Source organism: Salmo salar, chromosome 26 (assembly GCF_965601325.2).
Source record: "Salmo salar chromosome 26, fSalSal1, whole genome shotgun sequence".
NCBI classification, from domain to species: domain Eukaryota; kingdom Metazoa; phylum Chordata; class Actinopteri; order Salmoniformes; family Salmonidae; genus Salmo; species Salmo salar.
Genome location: NC_138316.1, coordinates 15,140,196 through 15,158,723, shown reverse-complemented (window position 1 = coordinate 15,158,723; position 18,528 = coordinate 15,140,196). Strand labels below are relative to the sequence as shown.

Sequence of the window (18,528 nt, the reverse complement as noted above, 5' to 3'; positions counted from 1 at the left end):
AGTTGAAATAAATGCTTTAGATATTCTTCACCATACACTTCCTCAGCTTGTAGTAAAGTCTGTGTGTCAATGTGAGAGACCCTGTACTATCTCTCAAAGGAACCATTCATTTTGCTAGTTTGACCACAGACTGCATGATCCCAAAGCATGTCCAGTTGGGGAATGAGACTGGGACACTTTATTAAAAACAACCCAATTTCAAAAATACATCATAGTACTTGAATACTATTTATGTTGATCTCACTTTTACTCCTCAACGCTCATGCTGCTGTACTGTAGTTTACATGGCTGCCCTACACAACTAAACAGAATCATAATGAGTAGCCTAAACATCTCCAGTCAGCAGAACATATCAGTACTAAAATGATGTATTGTTGATGGGCTTTACCACCTGAGGTTTTCTGTGGATCCGATTGGCTACAAATACAGGTAAAATTGCATCAGTAAGTCCTCCATGCATCCTCTTTATCACATCTCCATCATCCTCACCTCAAACATGGTGGCAGAACAATATTACAGATCCTGCTTGTTTTGGATTCCCAGCAGCCTTGTGAAGCAATGGTTGAATGATAAGGGATGCGAGTTGACTTATAAGTCTATGGTGTTACCTTGTAGAAACAAATACGTCCTATAGACCTAGTCTTCGGTAGTAAGTAACCTATATAATATCAATCAAATTATTAAGATATGGAGAGACCGGCCTGTTGGAGAAAATAAAAGTGCTTGAGGGTTCCAAAGAGAAGGGAAACTATGACATGCAAGATATTTCTTTATCCATTCAGTCAGTGACCTTAGAGTACAGATAATATTGTGGATCATGAGTTTCAAATGTGATCAGTTCATGACCCACATCCAAACATCACTTCCTTCACTTTAAAGGCTTTTACTCATGATCCACAATATTGGTATGCATTGCTAGCTAGCATAATCATAACCTCCAAAGTTGTTTTGTCACACCCTGATCTGTTTCACCTGTCTTTGTGTTTGTCTCCACCCCCCACCGGGTGTCTTTCATCTCCCCTCATTATCCCCTGTGTATTTATACTGGTGTTCTCTGTTTGTCTGTTGCCAGTTGGTTTTGTTCATCAAGCCTAACAGCGTTTTTCCCCCCTTGCTCCGGTCTGTTCCTAGTTTTCCCGGTTTTGACCATTCTGCCTGCTCTGACCCTGCCTGCCGTCCTGTACCTTGTCCCACCACACTGGATTATTGACCTCTGCCTGCCCTGACCCTGAGACTGCCTGCCGTTCTGTACCTTTTGGACTCTGATCTGGATTACTGACCTTTGCCTGCCCTTGACCTGTTGTTTTGCCTGCCCCCTGTTCTAGTAATAAACTTTTGTTACTTCGATACTGTCTGCATCTGGGTCTTCCCTAAAACGTGATAGTACTACTGGCCATGACCGACCCAGCAGACTCAGAACAGCATCACAATGCTGTCTCCCTGTAAGGAGCCACCATTGGATGACACGAGGAGTTACTGCAATGTGTTATGGAGGGACTCCATACCCTGGCTGAATGCCATGACAAGGCGTTCGAGACTTGCTGGAGCAGCCTACCCCAGTGTCCCGAGAACTTCACTTACCTCCTCCAGAGTGCTGCGCTGGAGATTCCGGAACCTGCCGGATTCTCTCTCACAGTGCTCCCTCATTTTCAGGCTGCGGTCTTCTTCGTTCCCCTCGAGGATAGCGTACATCATAACACTGATGTCCGGGAGAGCACTCGCCTGGGCTACGGCGGTGTGGGAGCAACAGTCCGCCGTCTGCCTCAGTCTAGAGGAGTTTGTGAGGTGGTCAAAGATGAGCTTGCAGCCCCAGAACTGCCCATGGACATTAACTTCCTCATAGCCTAGACCATCCGGATCAATGGGCGGCTTCGAGAATGTAGGAGGGAGAGGGAATCTGTGCCCTGCCACACTTGTTCGCTCTCGATTCCAACCTTGCCCCACAAAGAATCCCGTAGACCCCCGAAGTCTAAATGTCAGAGTAAACCCAACGTCAACCGAGTTCTCTCGGGAATCCCTGAGGGCTGCCGACTCGCCTCCTTCGGAGTCCAGGCACATGGGCAGGGCTAGATTGACTCCGCTTATGCCAACTCCACACCCAGAGCTGTCTATATTGTGGCGCTACGGGACATTTCGTAGCTACCTGCCCATTAAAAAACAAGGCTCAGCAAGAAGGGGCGAGTACTCTGGTAGGCCTTATGGAGAACTTTTCCTCTCCCCTTACTCACACCCCTTTCCATGCCATCCTACTGTGGGGGAACCAGTTGAAATCTCTCCGGGTACTCATCGACTCTGGGGCCGATTAGTTTTTTTGGACGCTACCCTGGTGTCTGAGCTGGGCATTCCCACTCAGCCCCTCTCCATTCCCATGGACGTTAGAGTGCTGGACAGGCACTCTATAGGCCAGGTCACTCACATCAACCTACGAGTGTCAGAGAACCACAGCGAGGCAATCCAATTTATGCTGATTAAGTCTCCTCAGGTTCCCGTGGTATTGGGATTATTTTGGCTCCAGCGACCCAATCCCATCACAGACTGGACTGCTGATGCCATTATGGGTTGGAGCCCGTTCTGCCACGCCCATTGTCTGAAGTCAGCGTAGCCTGCCCCGGGATGTCTTTGCTTCTGCCGCACTGACCCTATGACCGCGGGATCGAGCTTCTCCCAGGCACCACTCCCCCCCGTGATGACTGTACTCAATGTTTCCTGGGATTCTGCAACTTTTATCGCCGCTTTATCCGGGGTTACAGCACCCTGGCTTCCCCCTGTCTGCACTCACCTCTCCCAAAGTTCCGTTCACATGGTCCCCAGCTGCTGACTGGGTGTTCCGGGATCTCAAACACAGTTTCACCACAGCTCACATCTTGGTTCATCCTGACCCAACCCACCAGTTCATGGTGGATTCAGACGCTTCAGATGTCGGAGTGGGGGCTGTCCTGTCCCAGCGTTCTGCCCTGGACCTCAAGTTACATTCCTTCTCCCATTGCCTTAACGCCATGGAGAGGAACTACGATGTGGGGAATTGTGAGCTACTCGTGGTGAAAATTGCGTTGGAGGAGTGGAGGCACTAGCTGGAGGGGGCGGAACATCCGTTCATTGTGTGGACCGACCACAAGAACATGGAATATCTCCGCACAGCAAAGCGTCTCAATTCCAGGCGAGCTAGGGGGGCCCTGCTCTTCACCCAGTTAACCTGTTGGGGTGTAGGGGGTCAGTATTTTCACGGCCGGATGAAAAAACGTACCCAAATTAAACTGGTTACTACTCTTGCCCAGAAACTAGAATATGCATATTATTAGTAGATTTGGATAGAAAACACTCTGAAGTAGTTTCTAAAACTGTTTGAATGGTGTCTGTGAGTGTAACAGAACTCATATGGCAGGCAAAAACCTGAGAAAAATCCAACCAGGAAGTGGAAAGTCTGAGAATTGTAGTTCTTCTTTTGATTCTCTATCGAAACTACAGTTTCTGTGGGGTCACGTTGCACTTCCTAAGGCTTCCATTGGCTGTCAACAGCCTTCAGAAAGTGGTTTGAGCATTCTCCTGTCACTGGGCAGATAATAGGAGCTCAGTTACTGAGTGGACTGCCTGGCAACAAAGGGATTGGATATGCTCGATCCCGCGAGCACGCCGTTCCTTCTTTTTCTTGTTGAATGAATATGCTATTGTCCGGTTGGAATATTATCGCAATTTTACCTTAAAAATACCATAAAGATTGATTTTAAACAGCGTTTGACATGCTTCTAAGTACGGTAATGGAACATTTTGACTTTTCTGTCTCTGGTTCTGCGCTCGCGCTTTATGCCTTTGGATAAGTGATCTGTACGCACGAACAAAACGGAGGTATTTGGACATAAATATGGATTATTTTGAACAAAAACAACATTTCTTGTGGAAGTAGAAGTCCTGGGAGTGCATTCTGACGAAGATCAGCAAAGGTAAGAGAATATTTCTAATACTAATTCTGAGTTTAGGTGGCCCCGAACTTGGCGGGTGTCTGTATAGCTTGCTGTGATGGCTGAGCTATGTACTCAGAATATTAAAAAATGTGCTTTCTCCGTAAAGCTATTTTAAAATCTGACACAGCGGTTGCATCCAGGAGTAGTCTATAATTCTTTAAATAATTGTTATTTATTTTGTCAATGTTTATGATGAGTATTTTTGTAAATTGATGTGCACATTCACCGGGGGTTTTGGTGGGAATACATTTTCTGAACATCACGCGCCAATGTAAAATGCTGTTTTTGGATATAAATATGAACTTTATCGAACAAAACATACATGTATTGTGTAACATAATGTCCTAGGAGTGTCATCTGATGAAGATCGTCAAAGGTTAGTGCTTCATTTAGCTGTGTTTTTGGTTTTATTGACACATGTCCTTGCTTGGCAAATGGCTGTGTGATTTTGTTTGTATTTGTACTCTCCTAACATAATCTAATGTTTTGCTTTCGCTGTAAAGCCTTTTTGAAATCGGACAATGTGGTTACATCAAGGAGAAGTGTATCTTTAAAATGGTGTCCCACGTAGCCCGTAGAAGTTAAACTTCTCCCTCTCCTACCGACCAGGATCCAAGAACATCAAGCCGGATGCCCTGCCCCGCAGCTACACCCTCGGACCCCGAAACCATCCTTCCTCGTGTATGGCAACGATACTCTGGGGGGGGGGGGCAGATAACCAGATGTTTGTGCCTGGCACTGTCCGCTCCTTGGTCCTTCAGTGGGCCCACTCCTCCAGGCTTGCCTGCCACCCGGGCTCCCGTCGCACTCTGGCCTTTGTGCGTCATCGCTTTGGTGGCCTAGCGTGGTCCTGGACATCTCTGCCTTAATCGCCGCCTGCACGGTCTGTGCGCAGAACAAGACTCCTCGGCAAGCTCGGTTCGTCTTCTTCAACCATTGCCTGTCCCTCACCGTCCCTGGTCTCACATATCCCTGGACTTTGTCACGGGTCTTCTCCCATCTGATGGCAACACCGCCATCCTGACAGTAGTGAACCGGTTTTCCAAAGCCCCAAGTAACCCTTTGCCAAAGAGATGGCCCAGCACGTCTTCCCGATCCATGGACTCCTGGTGGACATGGTCTCCGACCGGGGTCCTCAGTTCTCGTTCCGGTTCTGGAAGGCATTCTGCATGCTCATTGAGTCATCGGCCAGTCTGTCCTCCGGGTTCCACCCCCAGTCCAATGGCCAGTCGGAGCGAGCCAACCAAGTCTTGGAAACGACTCTTTGCTGCCTGGTCTCCACCAATCCCACCACCTGGAGCCAGCTACTAGTGTGGGTCGAATACCCCTGCAACACCCTTCCTTGCTCTGCCACAGGTCTCTCGCCCTTTGAGTGTTCTCTGGGCTATCAGGCCCCGCTCTTCCTCGAGGAAGAGGTCGGCATGCTGTCGGCCCAGATGTTTGTCCGCCGCTGTCATGGTACCTGGAAGAGAGCTCGGTTGGCCCTTCTCAAAACCACAACCAGGTATCGATAACAAGCGGACCGCCACTGGACCCCGGCATCGTCTCGGCCAGAAGGTATTGCTGTCCACCCGGGATCTGCCCCTCCGGGTGGAGTCCCGTAAACTTTTCCCGGTTTATCTTCCCTTTCTCCAAGGTCATTAGCCCCTCTGATGTTCGTCTTCTGTTGCACCGTACCCTCCCACTTTTCATGTGTCAAAAATCAAACCTATGTCTCACAGCCCTTTGTCTGCCCCCTGTTCTAGTAATACACTTTTGTTACTTCGACACTGTCTGCATCTGGGTCTTCCCTAAAATGTTATAGTTTAGCAGTCCCTCCCTGATAATCCATGATTGCCATGGCATAAGTAGAGGTACAAAACCTACGAACAAAACTACTGACAACCCAGTCTCTCATTATGTACTATATGTACAAAGAAGCACGTTTTAATGTACTAATAGCACAAACGTATGGCGCATCAAACTTAACACCAGATACCTCTGATGCCACACCCCTTCTGAATCATTTTAAACTTGATGCGCCCTGAATTTGTGCTATTAGTACAAATAAACATAACTGCTTATTAGGTTGAAGCTAACCAGCTATTTTACATTGAGAACGATGTAATTTATTGGACAAGAAATGACAAATAATGTAGTGTTTTCTATATTTCGGCCCGCATAATTCTAAACTCTTTTATTTCAAATCAGTTACGTATATTGGTTCATTTTGTAGACAGGAAGTGATATTTATTCGCTCTGGCCAACAGTATCTTGTATGCTAGGTTCCTGCAGGTTGCAACACCAGTGAACATTGGGCCTTTTTAGCTAGCTGCTCGCTGTTATTAATTATGTAAAAAGACAATATCAATCATGTGAGCACATGGAAACGCTTTAGTGAATTATTGAGGTATTTATTTCATGATTTAAAAGTGTCTGGAAGTGAGTGACGGACTGTGAAACACAATCTCCCATGATTCCGTAGTACCGGAACTGACGTTTTATAATTTGTACCGGGAACTGACCGTTGTGTTCCTTCTTATTGTACCTGTGGTTGCGTTGAATACCGCTCCCAACTTAAAATAAACAAACAGTTACTCTGCATAGAATACATAACATAACAGAATAAACTATTTTGCTTTTTAAATTAGATCTTTGACGGCGTAGCTAGTTTATCTAGTTCATAAATAATAATAGCATCTTTGTTCGCACCTGAGATGTTAATGAATTAAAGCAGATAATAACAAAAACCTTTGAGTGTTATGTCACGACCTGACCATAGTAAGATGTTATTTTCTATGGTAGAGTAGGTCAGGGGGTGTTTTGTGTTTTTCTATGTTTTGTATATCTATGTTTAGTTCTAGTTTTCTATTTCTATGTTGTTTTTTGGGATGATCTCCAATTAGAGGCAGATGGTACTCGTCTCTAATTGGAGATCATACTTAAGTAGGGTTTTTTTCCACCTGTGTTTGTGGGTAGTTGTCTTCTGTGTAGTTTATGTACCTGACAGAACTGTGCGCTTTCGTTTTCCCTTTGTTATTTTTCCTGTAGTGTTTTGAGTTATAATAAATATTAATCATGAGCAATCAACACGCTACGCTTTGGTCCCCTCTCTACGACAGCCGTTACATGTTAACTGTGGAGGCCTTGCCTTTTGTTTTGCACAATATAACACACTTCCCACGATAATGAAAATCAACCATCCACAATGTATACCAATTTGCCTCTATCATGTGTGAATCTATATATATATATATATATATATATAAAATTGTGTCTCACAGTATAATAACACACATTGTTACTGTTTTTCTATGTTAACATACAATAATGTTTATGTTCAACCAAATAGAGAAATGAGCTTGAGCAAAGAGCAGGATGTGGCACGGGTGACATTTGAGGAGGCTCTTAGAGAAAGCTATCGCACAGCATTAAAATTTCAACATATGTGATATTGCTTCCCATTCCTGCAGTATATTTTTAGGGAAGTTGAATTGTGGGTACATACAACAATGTTGTTGTGTTAGAATGGGAATCTGTCTGTGATTAAAATTATATGTTTGATTTGAATAAATACTTTAGGATCAGAAGGAGGGAGCTGCAAAGTGACAGTCACCTGCTCCTACCACTAGTCTTGCCCCTGTCCAATGGATAGAGAGGGACAACATAATTCACAAAAAACCTGGACAAAAAAGGTCTAAGAAGACCTCACGACATGGTAAGTTCTATGTACCTGTAACCCTCTCACCAGGCTCGAATTTGACTCTCACGATATTACCTTACGTAGAATCTCTCAACTACATGGGATGTTAGCTGAGAAGGACATCTCCAATAAGAATCCCTATTGTAAACTCTTTAAGGTGATGACAAATAGGCCATTAACTTCAGATGGAATGATTATCAATTTTTGTTATTGTATAAGGATATGCTTTCCCATGCATTAAATGAAATTGAAACAGGAAATGACTCCACCAAGGCAACATACATAAGGTTCAAGATGTGTATTATTACATTTTCAATGCACCACAAAATATAAATAATAAACCCCAATGAGTCGTGCACAACCCATGTCCAAATTATTTCAAGCTTGCTTAACCACGTTGGCGCACATTGGAGCTCAAAAAAATAAATAATTACGACACACAAAGTCCCGAAGCACCCCACCGTTGTGGTTACTCACTACTCGTAGATATTCCCTCAGCGAAGTATAGCAGTTCCGTGCAGGTTTCCTCACAAGAGCCACAGCAAGCACAGCTATCAATGCAGACAGTACTCCTTAGCAGTAACCGATATCCCATGGAAACATGAACTCGTAAATCTTCCCCAAGCAATTCTCTCGGTGTTGCACGATGCTAGGCTAACCTCAAGGCTGTCAAATACCTCCACGGTGAGACGGTAGCTTCAGTTTTTACTAAATCTTTAACAAAATGATAATAACTCTTATAAAATAAACTCTGTATTTCCCTTCAAAACTCATTAGGTATGGGTTTTGTTCTTTTTTTATCGTCTTCTTTTATAATTTTTCTTCACCAACGGTCATAATATAAATGTACATCCTTTTCTCAATGTCTCTATCCCTCTCTTTTTTCCCCAGGCCTTCCGTTAACCAGGTCAACTCTCCCATTGGCCACAGCGACCTTATTGGTCAAAACTTAAACTTGAAAGTAAACCAACCTATTCACTTGTACATTACCAATTAATTATAACAAATAAACTCAATACTTGGTTCTACCAAGGGTATTACATACCTATTTAGTTGTGTGTTTGTTTACGCATGTAAAGTGTAACAATTTTTTCTAAATCGATAACATATGCCAGTCCTGGCTGATTCATGTTAATTGTATATTGTTGTCATCAAAAGTCACAGTGGAGGACATGGACCTTACCGGAACAGGTGACCATATTGCAGCTAATGGCGAAGGTGAGTACCGCCTTAAATAGAGCTTGACCCTGGAGCATCTGACCGTAAAACAGGGTTTCCCAACCATCTCCACTGGCCCTCCTCAGAAGTTTCACATTTTAGTTTTAACCCTAAATTGCCACACCTGGTTTAGTTAGTGAAAGGCTTGATGATTAGTTGAATAATTCAACTTCCTGAACATTCGAGACGTGTAGTCCACTTGTCATTCCAATCTCCTTTGCATTAGCGTAGCCTCTTCTGTAGCTTGTCTACTATGTGTCTGTCTATCCCTGTTCTCTCTCCTCTGCACAGGCCATACAAACGCTCCACACCGCGTGGCCGCTGCCACTCTAACCTGGTGGTCCCAGCACGCACGACCCACGTGGAGTTCCAGGTCTCCGGCAGCCTCTGGAACTGCCGGTCTGCGGCCAACAAGGCTGAGTTCATCTCAGCCTATGCTACCCTCCAGTCCCTAGACTTCCTGGCGCTGACGGAAACATGGATTACCACAGATAACACTGCTACTCCTACTGCTCTCTCCTCGTCTGACTACGTGTTCTCGCATACCCCTAGAGCATCGAGCCAGCGGGGTGGTGGCACTGGAATCCTCATCTCTCCCAAGTGGACATTCTCTCTTTCTCCCCTGACCCATCTGTCTATCTCCTCATTTGAATTCCATGCTGTCACAGTTACCAGCCCTTTCAAGCTTAACATCCTTATCATTTATCGCCCTCCAGGTTCCCTTGGAGAGTTCATCAATGAGCTTGACGCCTTGATAAGTTCCTTTCCTGAGGATGGCTCACCTCTCACAGTTCTGGGTGACTTTAACCTCCCCACGTCTACCTTCGACTCATTCCTCTCTGCCTCCTTCTTTCCACTCCTCTCCTCTTTCGACCTCACCCTCTCACCTTCCCCCCCTACTCACAAGGCAGGCAATACGCTTGACCTCATCTTTACTAGATGCTGTTCTTCCACTAATCTCATTGCAACTCCCCTCCAAGTCTCCGACCACTACCTTGTATCCTTTTCCCTCTCGCTCTCATCCAACACTTCTCACTCTGCCCCTACTCGGATGGTATTGCGCCGTCCCAACCTTCGCTCTCTCTCTCCCGCTACTCTCTCCTCTTCCATCCTATCATCTCTTCCCTCTGCTCAAACCTTCTCCAACCTATCTCCTGATTCTGCCTCCTCAACCCTCCTCTCCTCCCTCTCTGCATCCTTTGATTTCCTCTGTCCCCTATCCTCCAGGCCGGCTCGGTCCTCCCCTCCTGCTCCGTGGCTCGACGACTCACTGAGAGCTCACAAAACAGGGCTCCGGGCAGCCGAACGGAAGTGGAGGAAAACTCGCCTCCCTGCGGACCTGGCATCCTTTCACTCCCTCCTCTCTACATTTTCCTCTTCTGTCTCTGCTGCTAAAGCCACTTTCTACCACTCTAAACTCCAAGCATCTGCCTCTAACCCTAGGAAGCTCTTTGCTACCTTCTCCTCCCTCCTGAATTCTCCTCCCCCTCCCCCCTCCCCCCCTCCTCCCTCTCTGCGGATGACTTCGTCAACCATTTTGAAAAGAAGGTTGACGACATCCGATCCTCGTTTGCTAAGTCAAACGACACTGCTGGTCCTGCTCACACTGCCCTACCCTGTGCTTTGACCTCTTTCTCCCCTCTCTCTCCAGATGAAATCTCGCGTCTTGTGACGGCCGGCCGCCCAACAACCTGCCCACTTGACCCTATCCCCTCCTCTCTTCTCCAGACCATTTCCGGAGACCTTCTCCCCTACCTCACCTCGCTCATCAACTCATCCTTGACCGCTGGCTACGTCCCTTCCGTCTTCAAGAGAGCGAGAGTTGTACCCCTTCTGAAAAAACCTACACTCGATCCCTCCGATGTCAACAACTACAGACCAGTATCCCTTCCTTCCTTTCTCTCCAAAACTCTTGAACGCGCCGTCCTTGGCCAGCTCTCTTGCGATCTCTCTCAGAATGACCTTCTTGATCCTAATCAGTCAGGTTTCAAGACTGGGCATTCAACTGAGACTGCTCTTCTCTGTGTCACGGAGGCTCTCCGCACTGCTAAAGCTAACTCTCTCTCCTCTGCTCTCATCCTTCTAGACCTATCTGCTGCCTTTGATACCGTGAACCATCAGATCCTCCTCTCCACCCTCTCCGAGCTGGGCATCTCCGGCGCCGCCCACGCTTGGATTGCGTCCTACCTGACAGGTCGCTCCTACCAGGTGGCGTGGCGAGAATCTGTCTCCGCACCACGTGCTCTCACCACTGGTGTCCCCCAGGGCTCTGTTCTTGGCCCACTCCTATTCTCGCTATACACCAAGTCACTTGGCTCTGTCATATCCTCACATGGTCTCTCATATCATTGCTATGCAGATGACACACAATTAATCTTCTCCTTTCCCCCGTCTGACAACCAGGTGGCGAATCGCATCTCTGCATGTCTGGCAGACATATCAATGTGGATGACGGATCACCACCTCAAGCTGAACCTCGGCAAGACGGAGCTGCTCTTCCTCCCGGGGAAGGACTGCCCGTTCCATGATCTCGCCATCACGGTTGACAACTCCCTTGTGTCCTCCTCCCAGAGTGCTAAGAGCCTTGGCGTGACCCTGGACAACACCCTGTCGTTCTCCACCAACATCAAGGCGGTGACCCGATCCTGTAGGTTCATGCTCTACAACATTCGCAGAGTACGACCCTGCCTCACACAGGAAGCGGCGCAGGTCCTAATCCAGGCACTTGTCATCTCCCATCTGGATTATTGCAACTCGCTGTTGGCTGGGCTCCCTGCCTGTGCCATTAAACCCCTACAACTCATCCAGAACGCCGCAGCCCGTCTGGTGTTCAACCTTCCCAAGTTCTCTCACGTCACCCCGCTCCTCCGCTCTCTCCACTGGCTTCCAGTCGAAGCTCGCATCCGCTACAAGACCATGGTGCTTGCCTACGGAGCTGTGAGGGGAACGGCACCTCCGTACCTTCAGGCTCTGATCAGGCCTACACCCAAACAAGGGCACTCCGTTCATCCACCTCTGGCCTGCTCGCCTCCCTACCTCTGAGGAAGCACAGTTCCCTCTCAGCCCAGTCAAAACTGTTCGCTGCTCTGGCACCCCAATGGTGGAACAAGCTCCCTCACGACGCCAGGACAGCGGAGTCAATCACCACCTTCCGGAGACACCTGAAACCCCACCTCTTCAAGGAATACCTGGGATAGGATAAAGTAATCCTTCTAACCCCCCCCTTAAAAGATTTAGATGCACTATTGTAAAGTGGTTGTTCCACTGGATATTATAAGGTGAATGCACCAATTTGTAAGTCGCTCTGGATAAGAGCGTCTGCTAAATGACTTAAATGTAAATGTAAATGTAAATAATTGAACCATGTGTGCCAGTTAAGGGTTAAAACTCAAATGTGAAATGTCTGGAGGGGCCGAGGAGAGGTTTTGGAAACCCTGCCCTAAAGGAACCCCAACGGAGATGCCAAGAGTGAGATCTCCCTTGGGGGATTTCTTAATAGACTTATCAAGGCTAGAATCGTTACACTACTCCCTTGGTTCAGAAAACACAACCGGTGCTTCTCTATCACAATTCCCTCACGCCTTCATAGGATTTGCTTTTGACCCTCATACACTATCCTACTTCTGCTCATTTGACCTGAGGTAGGCTTGAAGCCAGGTCGCTTGACCCTAAGGCAATCACTACACACAACAACCCCCACTCCACACAACAACCCCAATAGAGTAAGGGCCTCATCAAGGCTAGAGTCGTTCAACTTGTCAGGCAGCATGACTACCATTTAGGCCATTTCTAACTAGTACTAAATGCAGTTGCAATATACTTACCAATTTTAGCTGGCTCATTGGCTTTCATTTCAATGTGGGATTGAATACAAAATGGTGGTATACAACTGATTGACTGTAACCTAAGCCTTTGTCTTGCAGGCATGAACTCTTAGGTTGCATGTATTGAAAATAGATTCAAAATCCTCCTGCAATACCCATGCTCCTGCACCTATCCCCCCATGATACAGGTACAGTATGCTAGAACACCAAACAAATACCGTGCCAACCTTAAAATGTAATACAGCCAAGCTATTATTTTCATGAGTTCTCCCTGATGCAGGACCTACAGGAGCTGATAGGGAGTTTCACAGGGTCAGATTGTCATGTAACTCCAAAGGTGACTTGGGCAGAGGGGCAGGCCTTGTGTGCATACAAGTGGCGGGGAAAGAGAGAGGCAATGGTGGACAGCATGCTTTCTGCTGAAGGTACTGTTTTGGGCCAGTGTCAGTATTGCAATAGTGAGGATGCGGTTGTGCAAGAGATGACTGCCCAGGCATCTTCTCTCTGCCACGTGACAGCCACCCACAGCACCAAGGTTTTGTACAACAGAGAGTCTCTGTTTGAAGGGTTTGATTGCCCCTTGTCCCCAACCACCGTAATTCATCAAGATGATGAGTGGTCCCTTACCTTCCAGGAGCAAGGTGTGCGTTTATAGTTTTGCTGTTTCAAATTAAATCTGATAGCACCTCCTGCAATACCAACTTTTTTGTCATGCTGCACAATTTAATGCATCAGTCCAAATATATAGAACAATTTACTTGTGATTTTTTGGTGTCACATTTTGGTTTCTAGTTTGTCTTTTGCCACAGCTGTGTGGTTGTGCCCCCAGTGCCCTGACAGTGATGAGTGGCAAACAGGTCATCTTGATTGGAATAAAATGGTAAGTATGTGGTTTTTAAGGACTTTAATTCTATTCACATGTTATTAAAGAACATAATTAATTACTTCCTAATAATTACTCCTGACTCAGGGAACTACAACCTGTCCCTTTCTGCTCTGAACTGCTCTGGGTGTCTGAGATATTGGACAGTGGGGGTGGACGAACTTGAAAAGAGTGGCTACTGGCCAGCCACCATGACACACCGGACCATCTTCACAGTGGACCTCTTCAAGTCCTTTGAAGACATGAAGGTGCTGGCCCCAGGATGCGCCCGTCAAGCCTTTGTGGGACTGCTTGACGGAAGAACAAAGCACTTTGGTAGAGTAAGTGTGTATATACTAATCAAATTATAATTTGAATGAGTCGTTAATATTGCCCTTTACTTATACCTCTACGTTTTGCATGTTATTAGAGTGGAAAGATGTGTCGACACATTCCAGAAGGCATTCCCTGAATGGATGTATGGGCGGTTGGAAATAGACAAGCTTTGTGTAAGCGATCTCCTCTATTGTCCTGCCTGCTGTCATGACTGTCCTGTGAGGATCCAAATAGGTCAGATCAGCTTTGCAATAAATAACTTCAGCCAGACCCCCTTTCACCCGCAGAGGAGTGAGAAGGGAGCTGGTGGCGGTTGACAGCTCACGCCCTGCTGTAAATCAAGGACAGAACATTCAGCTCTCTCGCGCTCCAAATTCACCGGAGGAGTGTGCCTTTGTTTCACAGATTTTCCCACCGAAACTCTAACACGTTTTAAAGCGAATACTGGAACATTATTTATAATATAGAATGAGAGGAATGGTCAGAGGCGACCTAAAAGAACACGGATGTTGGTCTGGTTGTTATTTTGTGATGTCATTAAAAACAATTATAAAGGAAATACTGTATACACACTACATGTACGAAGATCCCATCCTCTACGTTGTGCATGAAATATGAAAACATTTTGTTAAGAGAGGGACATGATTTTAAGAGTCTGAAATCTCAACACGAGGTAGAGGCGATAAAGTCAGCTCCAGGACAAATCACTGGTACGGCTGATTAGCTGGCCTAAGTAAAGTACCTAGAAACATTTATTTAAGTGGGACCATTCTATTAGTCTGTTCAAACCATCATAATCTACTACTTTCATCAACCCCCTGGGAACTATCTTCAAAGAAGCATCTTCCAAAGCGAATGGAAATAGAATAAACTCTGTTGTTCTGTTCAGGACTACACGACAAGTCACTGGATACCGGACGACTGCAGAGGAGAACAACATTAGAAGACGGGTGGGGACCCCTCTAGGACAATCAGAGCCTTACAAGCGTGCCGCAAAAAGGCCCAACACCCTTTCCAAAAAGGCCATGTAAAGAGAGAAACCAAGGATTTTCACATAAATAAATTAATGATCTCTTACTCCAAGCAGGCAGTGGTTCGTGTGCAAAGTGAAAGTAGTCTGTAAATGTAACAAAATTAAGTGTCTGTCCCTCCCTCGCTTTCCCTCCATGTACTTTTGTAACAAGCAGCCATATTGTCAGTCTGCTAGGGACCGGTTTCTAATGTATTAAGTGTATATGTTTATGTTAACATTTAGTTAGCTAGTAAATAAATAATTCAACCAATTTGTGTAGTACTGAATCATAAGGCTCAGGTTTTCACATATGCCGGAGGTTACAACTGTTCAGAATGATGATATGAGGTTATGATTAATAAGTTGTTTATAGATGAAATAGGTAAAGACCTTGAGTTTAATTTGGGAGATGGTAACTCTTTAAAGAACTGCTCTCGTGGTGCCCCAAATCCTAATGGGTTAATTGTTACATAATTTCAAATCAGGTAACAACTAAACATAGTTAGTTGATTAGATAAATAAGTCAGATTAAATGTTAAAGTAAAGTCTCCGCACTGCTCACGGGAGATGCATGCTATATCAGTGGGTAGGAATCGCAAGCAATACTACTTCCGGAAAGCCTCAGGGTTTGTACTACCTTCTGTGTTGATGTTTTGTTCAGGGTATAATTACACCTTCTTAAAGTGCATGCTGGTCTTCTTTTTGTTATGAAGTATATGTTTGTGATGTTATATTGTGGGACAGTGATTTGTCTTTTTGCTTTATCTATATCCCTCCGAGACACACACACACACACACACACACACACACACACACACACACACACACACACACACAGAGGTTGGAGCAACACAATCAGATGTCTGGGACTTGAACCAGCAACCCACCTCTCTAGGCTACTTGCCACACCCTGGCGGTTTGGTTTTATGTATAATTTTGTGATGTAATCTTGCAGTCTGACTCTCTATTTAATGTTGAGAAGGGCTTCTATGATGTTGTCTTTCTGGTGAAAGACGATGTGTCATCCTTCGTCAAACATGTCCATACAAAGACCAATCCCAGTTTCTAAAGCATAGCTTAATGTCACCTAGTTTAGAACTTGTTTATTTTAAGTTAATCTCTGCACCACTGTGATTTTCATGTTGTAGACGCCAGGCAAAGGAGTGTGTGGCACGTCAGAGTGGACAGCAGCCAAAGAGACTTCGGGAAAATCATCTGCCAAAGTAGATGAGGGCCTAGAGATAGCAGTTTGCCACACGGCATGCTCCTTAAGGCCCTCAATATGTACAGAGGCGAAATATATGCCTAAGCAATGTACTTGCAGAAGGAGCGGTCTTCTACTGGCATGGTGGGCTTTTTCTGCTGCGATGTTGCATGCAAATACTGGCTATACTTGCAGAAAGTTGTGCAGGCATGCCCAGAGTTAGAGGATCTTCTAAAAATGCACCCTCTCCGTTCTGCATGTGACTGGGTGGAATTGCCACCTTGCATGTCTAAGATAAACACTCTGTTGTTATGCAGAAACACAATAAGTTCCTCTCACTGGTGTTGTCAAGGCCTGCCTAAGTCTAGGACCCTCATGGGCATGGAAGTGTGTGTGTGGAATAGGACTGTAGTCAGATGCTGCCCCCCCCAGCGTCTTCTCTCTTTAACTGCTGACCTTATCTCAAGTTGATTTCCACATCCCTCATTGTCCTAGTTCCACAGAAACTGGCCTGCCTTATCAGGAACTGAAACCAAACTGCTACCCTTTGCCTCCTTCCTTAGAAATATTAATATTCAGCAATAAAATGTTTGAACAGAATATGAACTTCCTGCACTTCCCCCTGTCTTACTCAGCAACTTTCTATACCCAAAGTTCCTATTCACCCTTCATTAACCCCTAAAATATACATTTCTTATACCTGTAAAGTAATCAATACTTTCTAATATGATGATAGGAATTAGTATATTTCAAGCCAGATTCCAACAGGTAGAAAAGGGAATGTTTCTCTGACTCAACTTCATAATTGCATTGATGTCAGTGGATTCATGTTTGTAATTTGCCCTGTTTGACAGTCACACTTCAGACAGGGCAGACGGAGCATCTCCAGAAGAGGTTTGAGTGGCTTTACCTCAGTGTGAAACAGAGGAAACACTACCTCTACCGTTTGATAATGAATTAAGCACTAACAGCTGTGTGTGTTTCAATCGATTACATAGTATGAATGTATTATTGATGTAATAAAGTGTTGGTGCAGCATGTTGTAAGTCATTGCTACCCCTTGCATCATTGTAAGTACAACATCTTTCTAATCTGATATTGAGTGGAAGGTACTGTTGCCCAACCCATATAAACTCAGCAAAAAAAAGAAACATCCCTTTCAGGACCCTGTCTTTCAAAGATAATTCGTAAAAATCCAAATAACTTCACAGATCTTCATTGTAAAAGGTTTCATCACTTGTTTCCCATGCTTGTTCAATGAACCATAAACAATTAATGAACATGCACCTGTGGAACGGTCATTAAGACGCTTACAGACGGCAGGCAATTAAGGTCACAGTTATGAAAACTTAGGACACTAAAGAGGCCTTTCTACTGACTCTGAAAAACACCAAATGAAAGATGCCCAGGGTCCCTGCTCATCTGCGTTAAAGTGCCTTAGGCATGCTGCAAGGAGGCATGAGGACTGCAGATGTGGCCAGGGCAATAAAATGCAATGTCCGTTGTGTGAGACGCCTAAGACAGCGCTACAGGGGAGACAGGACGGACAGCTGATCGTCCTCACAGTGGCAAACCACATGTACCCATCCTGTGCAGGTGTTACATGCGAACATCACACCTGCGGGACAGGTACATGATGGCAAGAACAACTGCCCGAGTTACACCAGGAACGCACAATCCCTCCATCAGTGCTCAGACTGTCCGCAACAGGTTGAGAGAGGCTGGACTGAGGGCTTGTAGGCTTGTTGTACGGCAGGTCTTTACCAGACATCACCGGCAACAACGTCGCCTATGGGCACAAACCCACATACTCCTCCCTCATGTGGTAACCTTTCCTGCAGGCTCATCCTGACTTGACCCTCCAGCATGACAATGCCACCAGCCATACTGCACAGAACGAGCATAATTCCCTGCAAGACAGGAATGTCATTGTTCTGAAAGAGAGCCAGGATCTCAATCCCATTGAGCACGTCTGGGACCTGTTGGATCGGAGGTTGAGGGCTAGGGCCATTCCCCCCAGAAATGTCCAGGAACTTGCAGGTGCCTTGGTGGAAAAGTGGGGTAACATCTCACAGCAAGAACGGGTAAATCTGGTACAGTCCATGATGAGGAGATGCACTGCTGTACTTAATGCAGCACGTGGCCACACCAGCTACTGACTGTTACTTTTGATCCCCTTTTGTTCAGGGACACATTATTCAATGTCTTAGTCAGATGTCTGTGGAACTTGTTCAGTTTGTCTCAGTTGTTGAATCTTATGTTCATACAAATATTTACCCTTGTTAAGTTTGCTGATAAATAAAACGCAGTTGACAGTGAGGGCGTTTGTTTTTTTGCTGTGTTTAATTCGCACTGCATCCTACACTATCATGTGTCATGTTAAAGCTTAGTGTCTGATGACGAAAAATAACGTAGCATGACTATTTATAGC

The 18,528-nt window shown here is 45.6% G+C and overlaps 1 protein-coding gene across 2 annotated transcripts; it reads left to right on the top strand.

The window, feature by feature from the left end:
* Positions 1 to 8,168: 8,168 nt before the first annotated feature.
* LOC106587273 (uncharacterized) lies at positions 8,169 to 13,880 on the top strand. 2 transcript variants are annotated; one of them, XR_001324398.3, is made up of 4 exons: positions 8,169 to 8,602; positions 8,800 to 8,859; positions 12,783 to 13,563; positions 13,654 to 13,880. XR_001324398.3 is itself a non-coding variant. In XM_082969425.1 (2 exons), exon 1 carries the CDS (start codon positions 11,302 to 11,304, stop codon positions 11,899 to 11,901), a length of 600 nt encoding a protein of 199 aa, XP_082825551.1. In that variant the 5' UTR covers positions 10,359 to 11,301; the 3' UTR covers positions 11,902 to 13,563; positions 13,654 to 13,880. The 2 variants fall into 2 exon arrangements, 1 of the variants encoding a protein (XP_082825551.1); XM_082969425.1 differs by lacking the exons at positions 8,169 to 8,602; positions 8,800 to 8,859 and having other exon boundaries at positions 10,359 to 13,563.
* Positions 13,881 to 18,528: the final 4,648 nt, after the last annotated feature.

Bases quoted from the DNA above. Each gene is read 5' to 3' on its own strand.
- LOC106587273 (XM_082969425.1), top strand. From the start codon at position 11,302: ATGTGGATGACGGATCACCACCTCAAGCTGAACCTCGGCAAGACGGAG.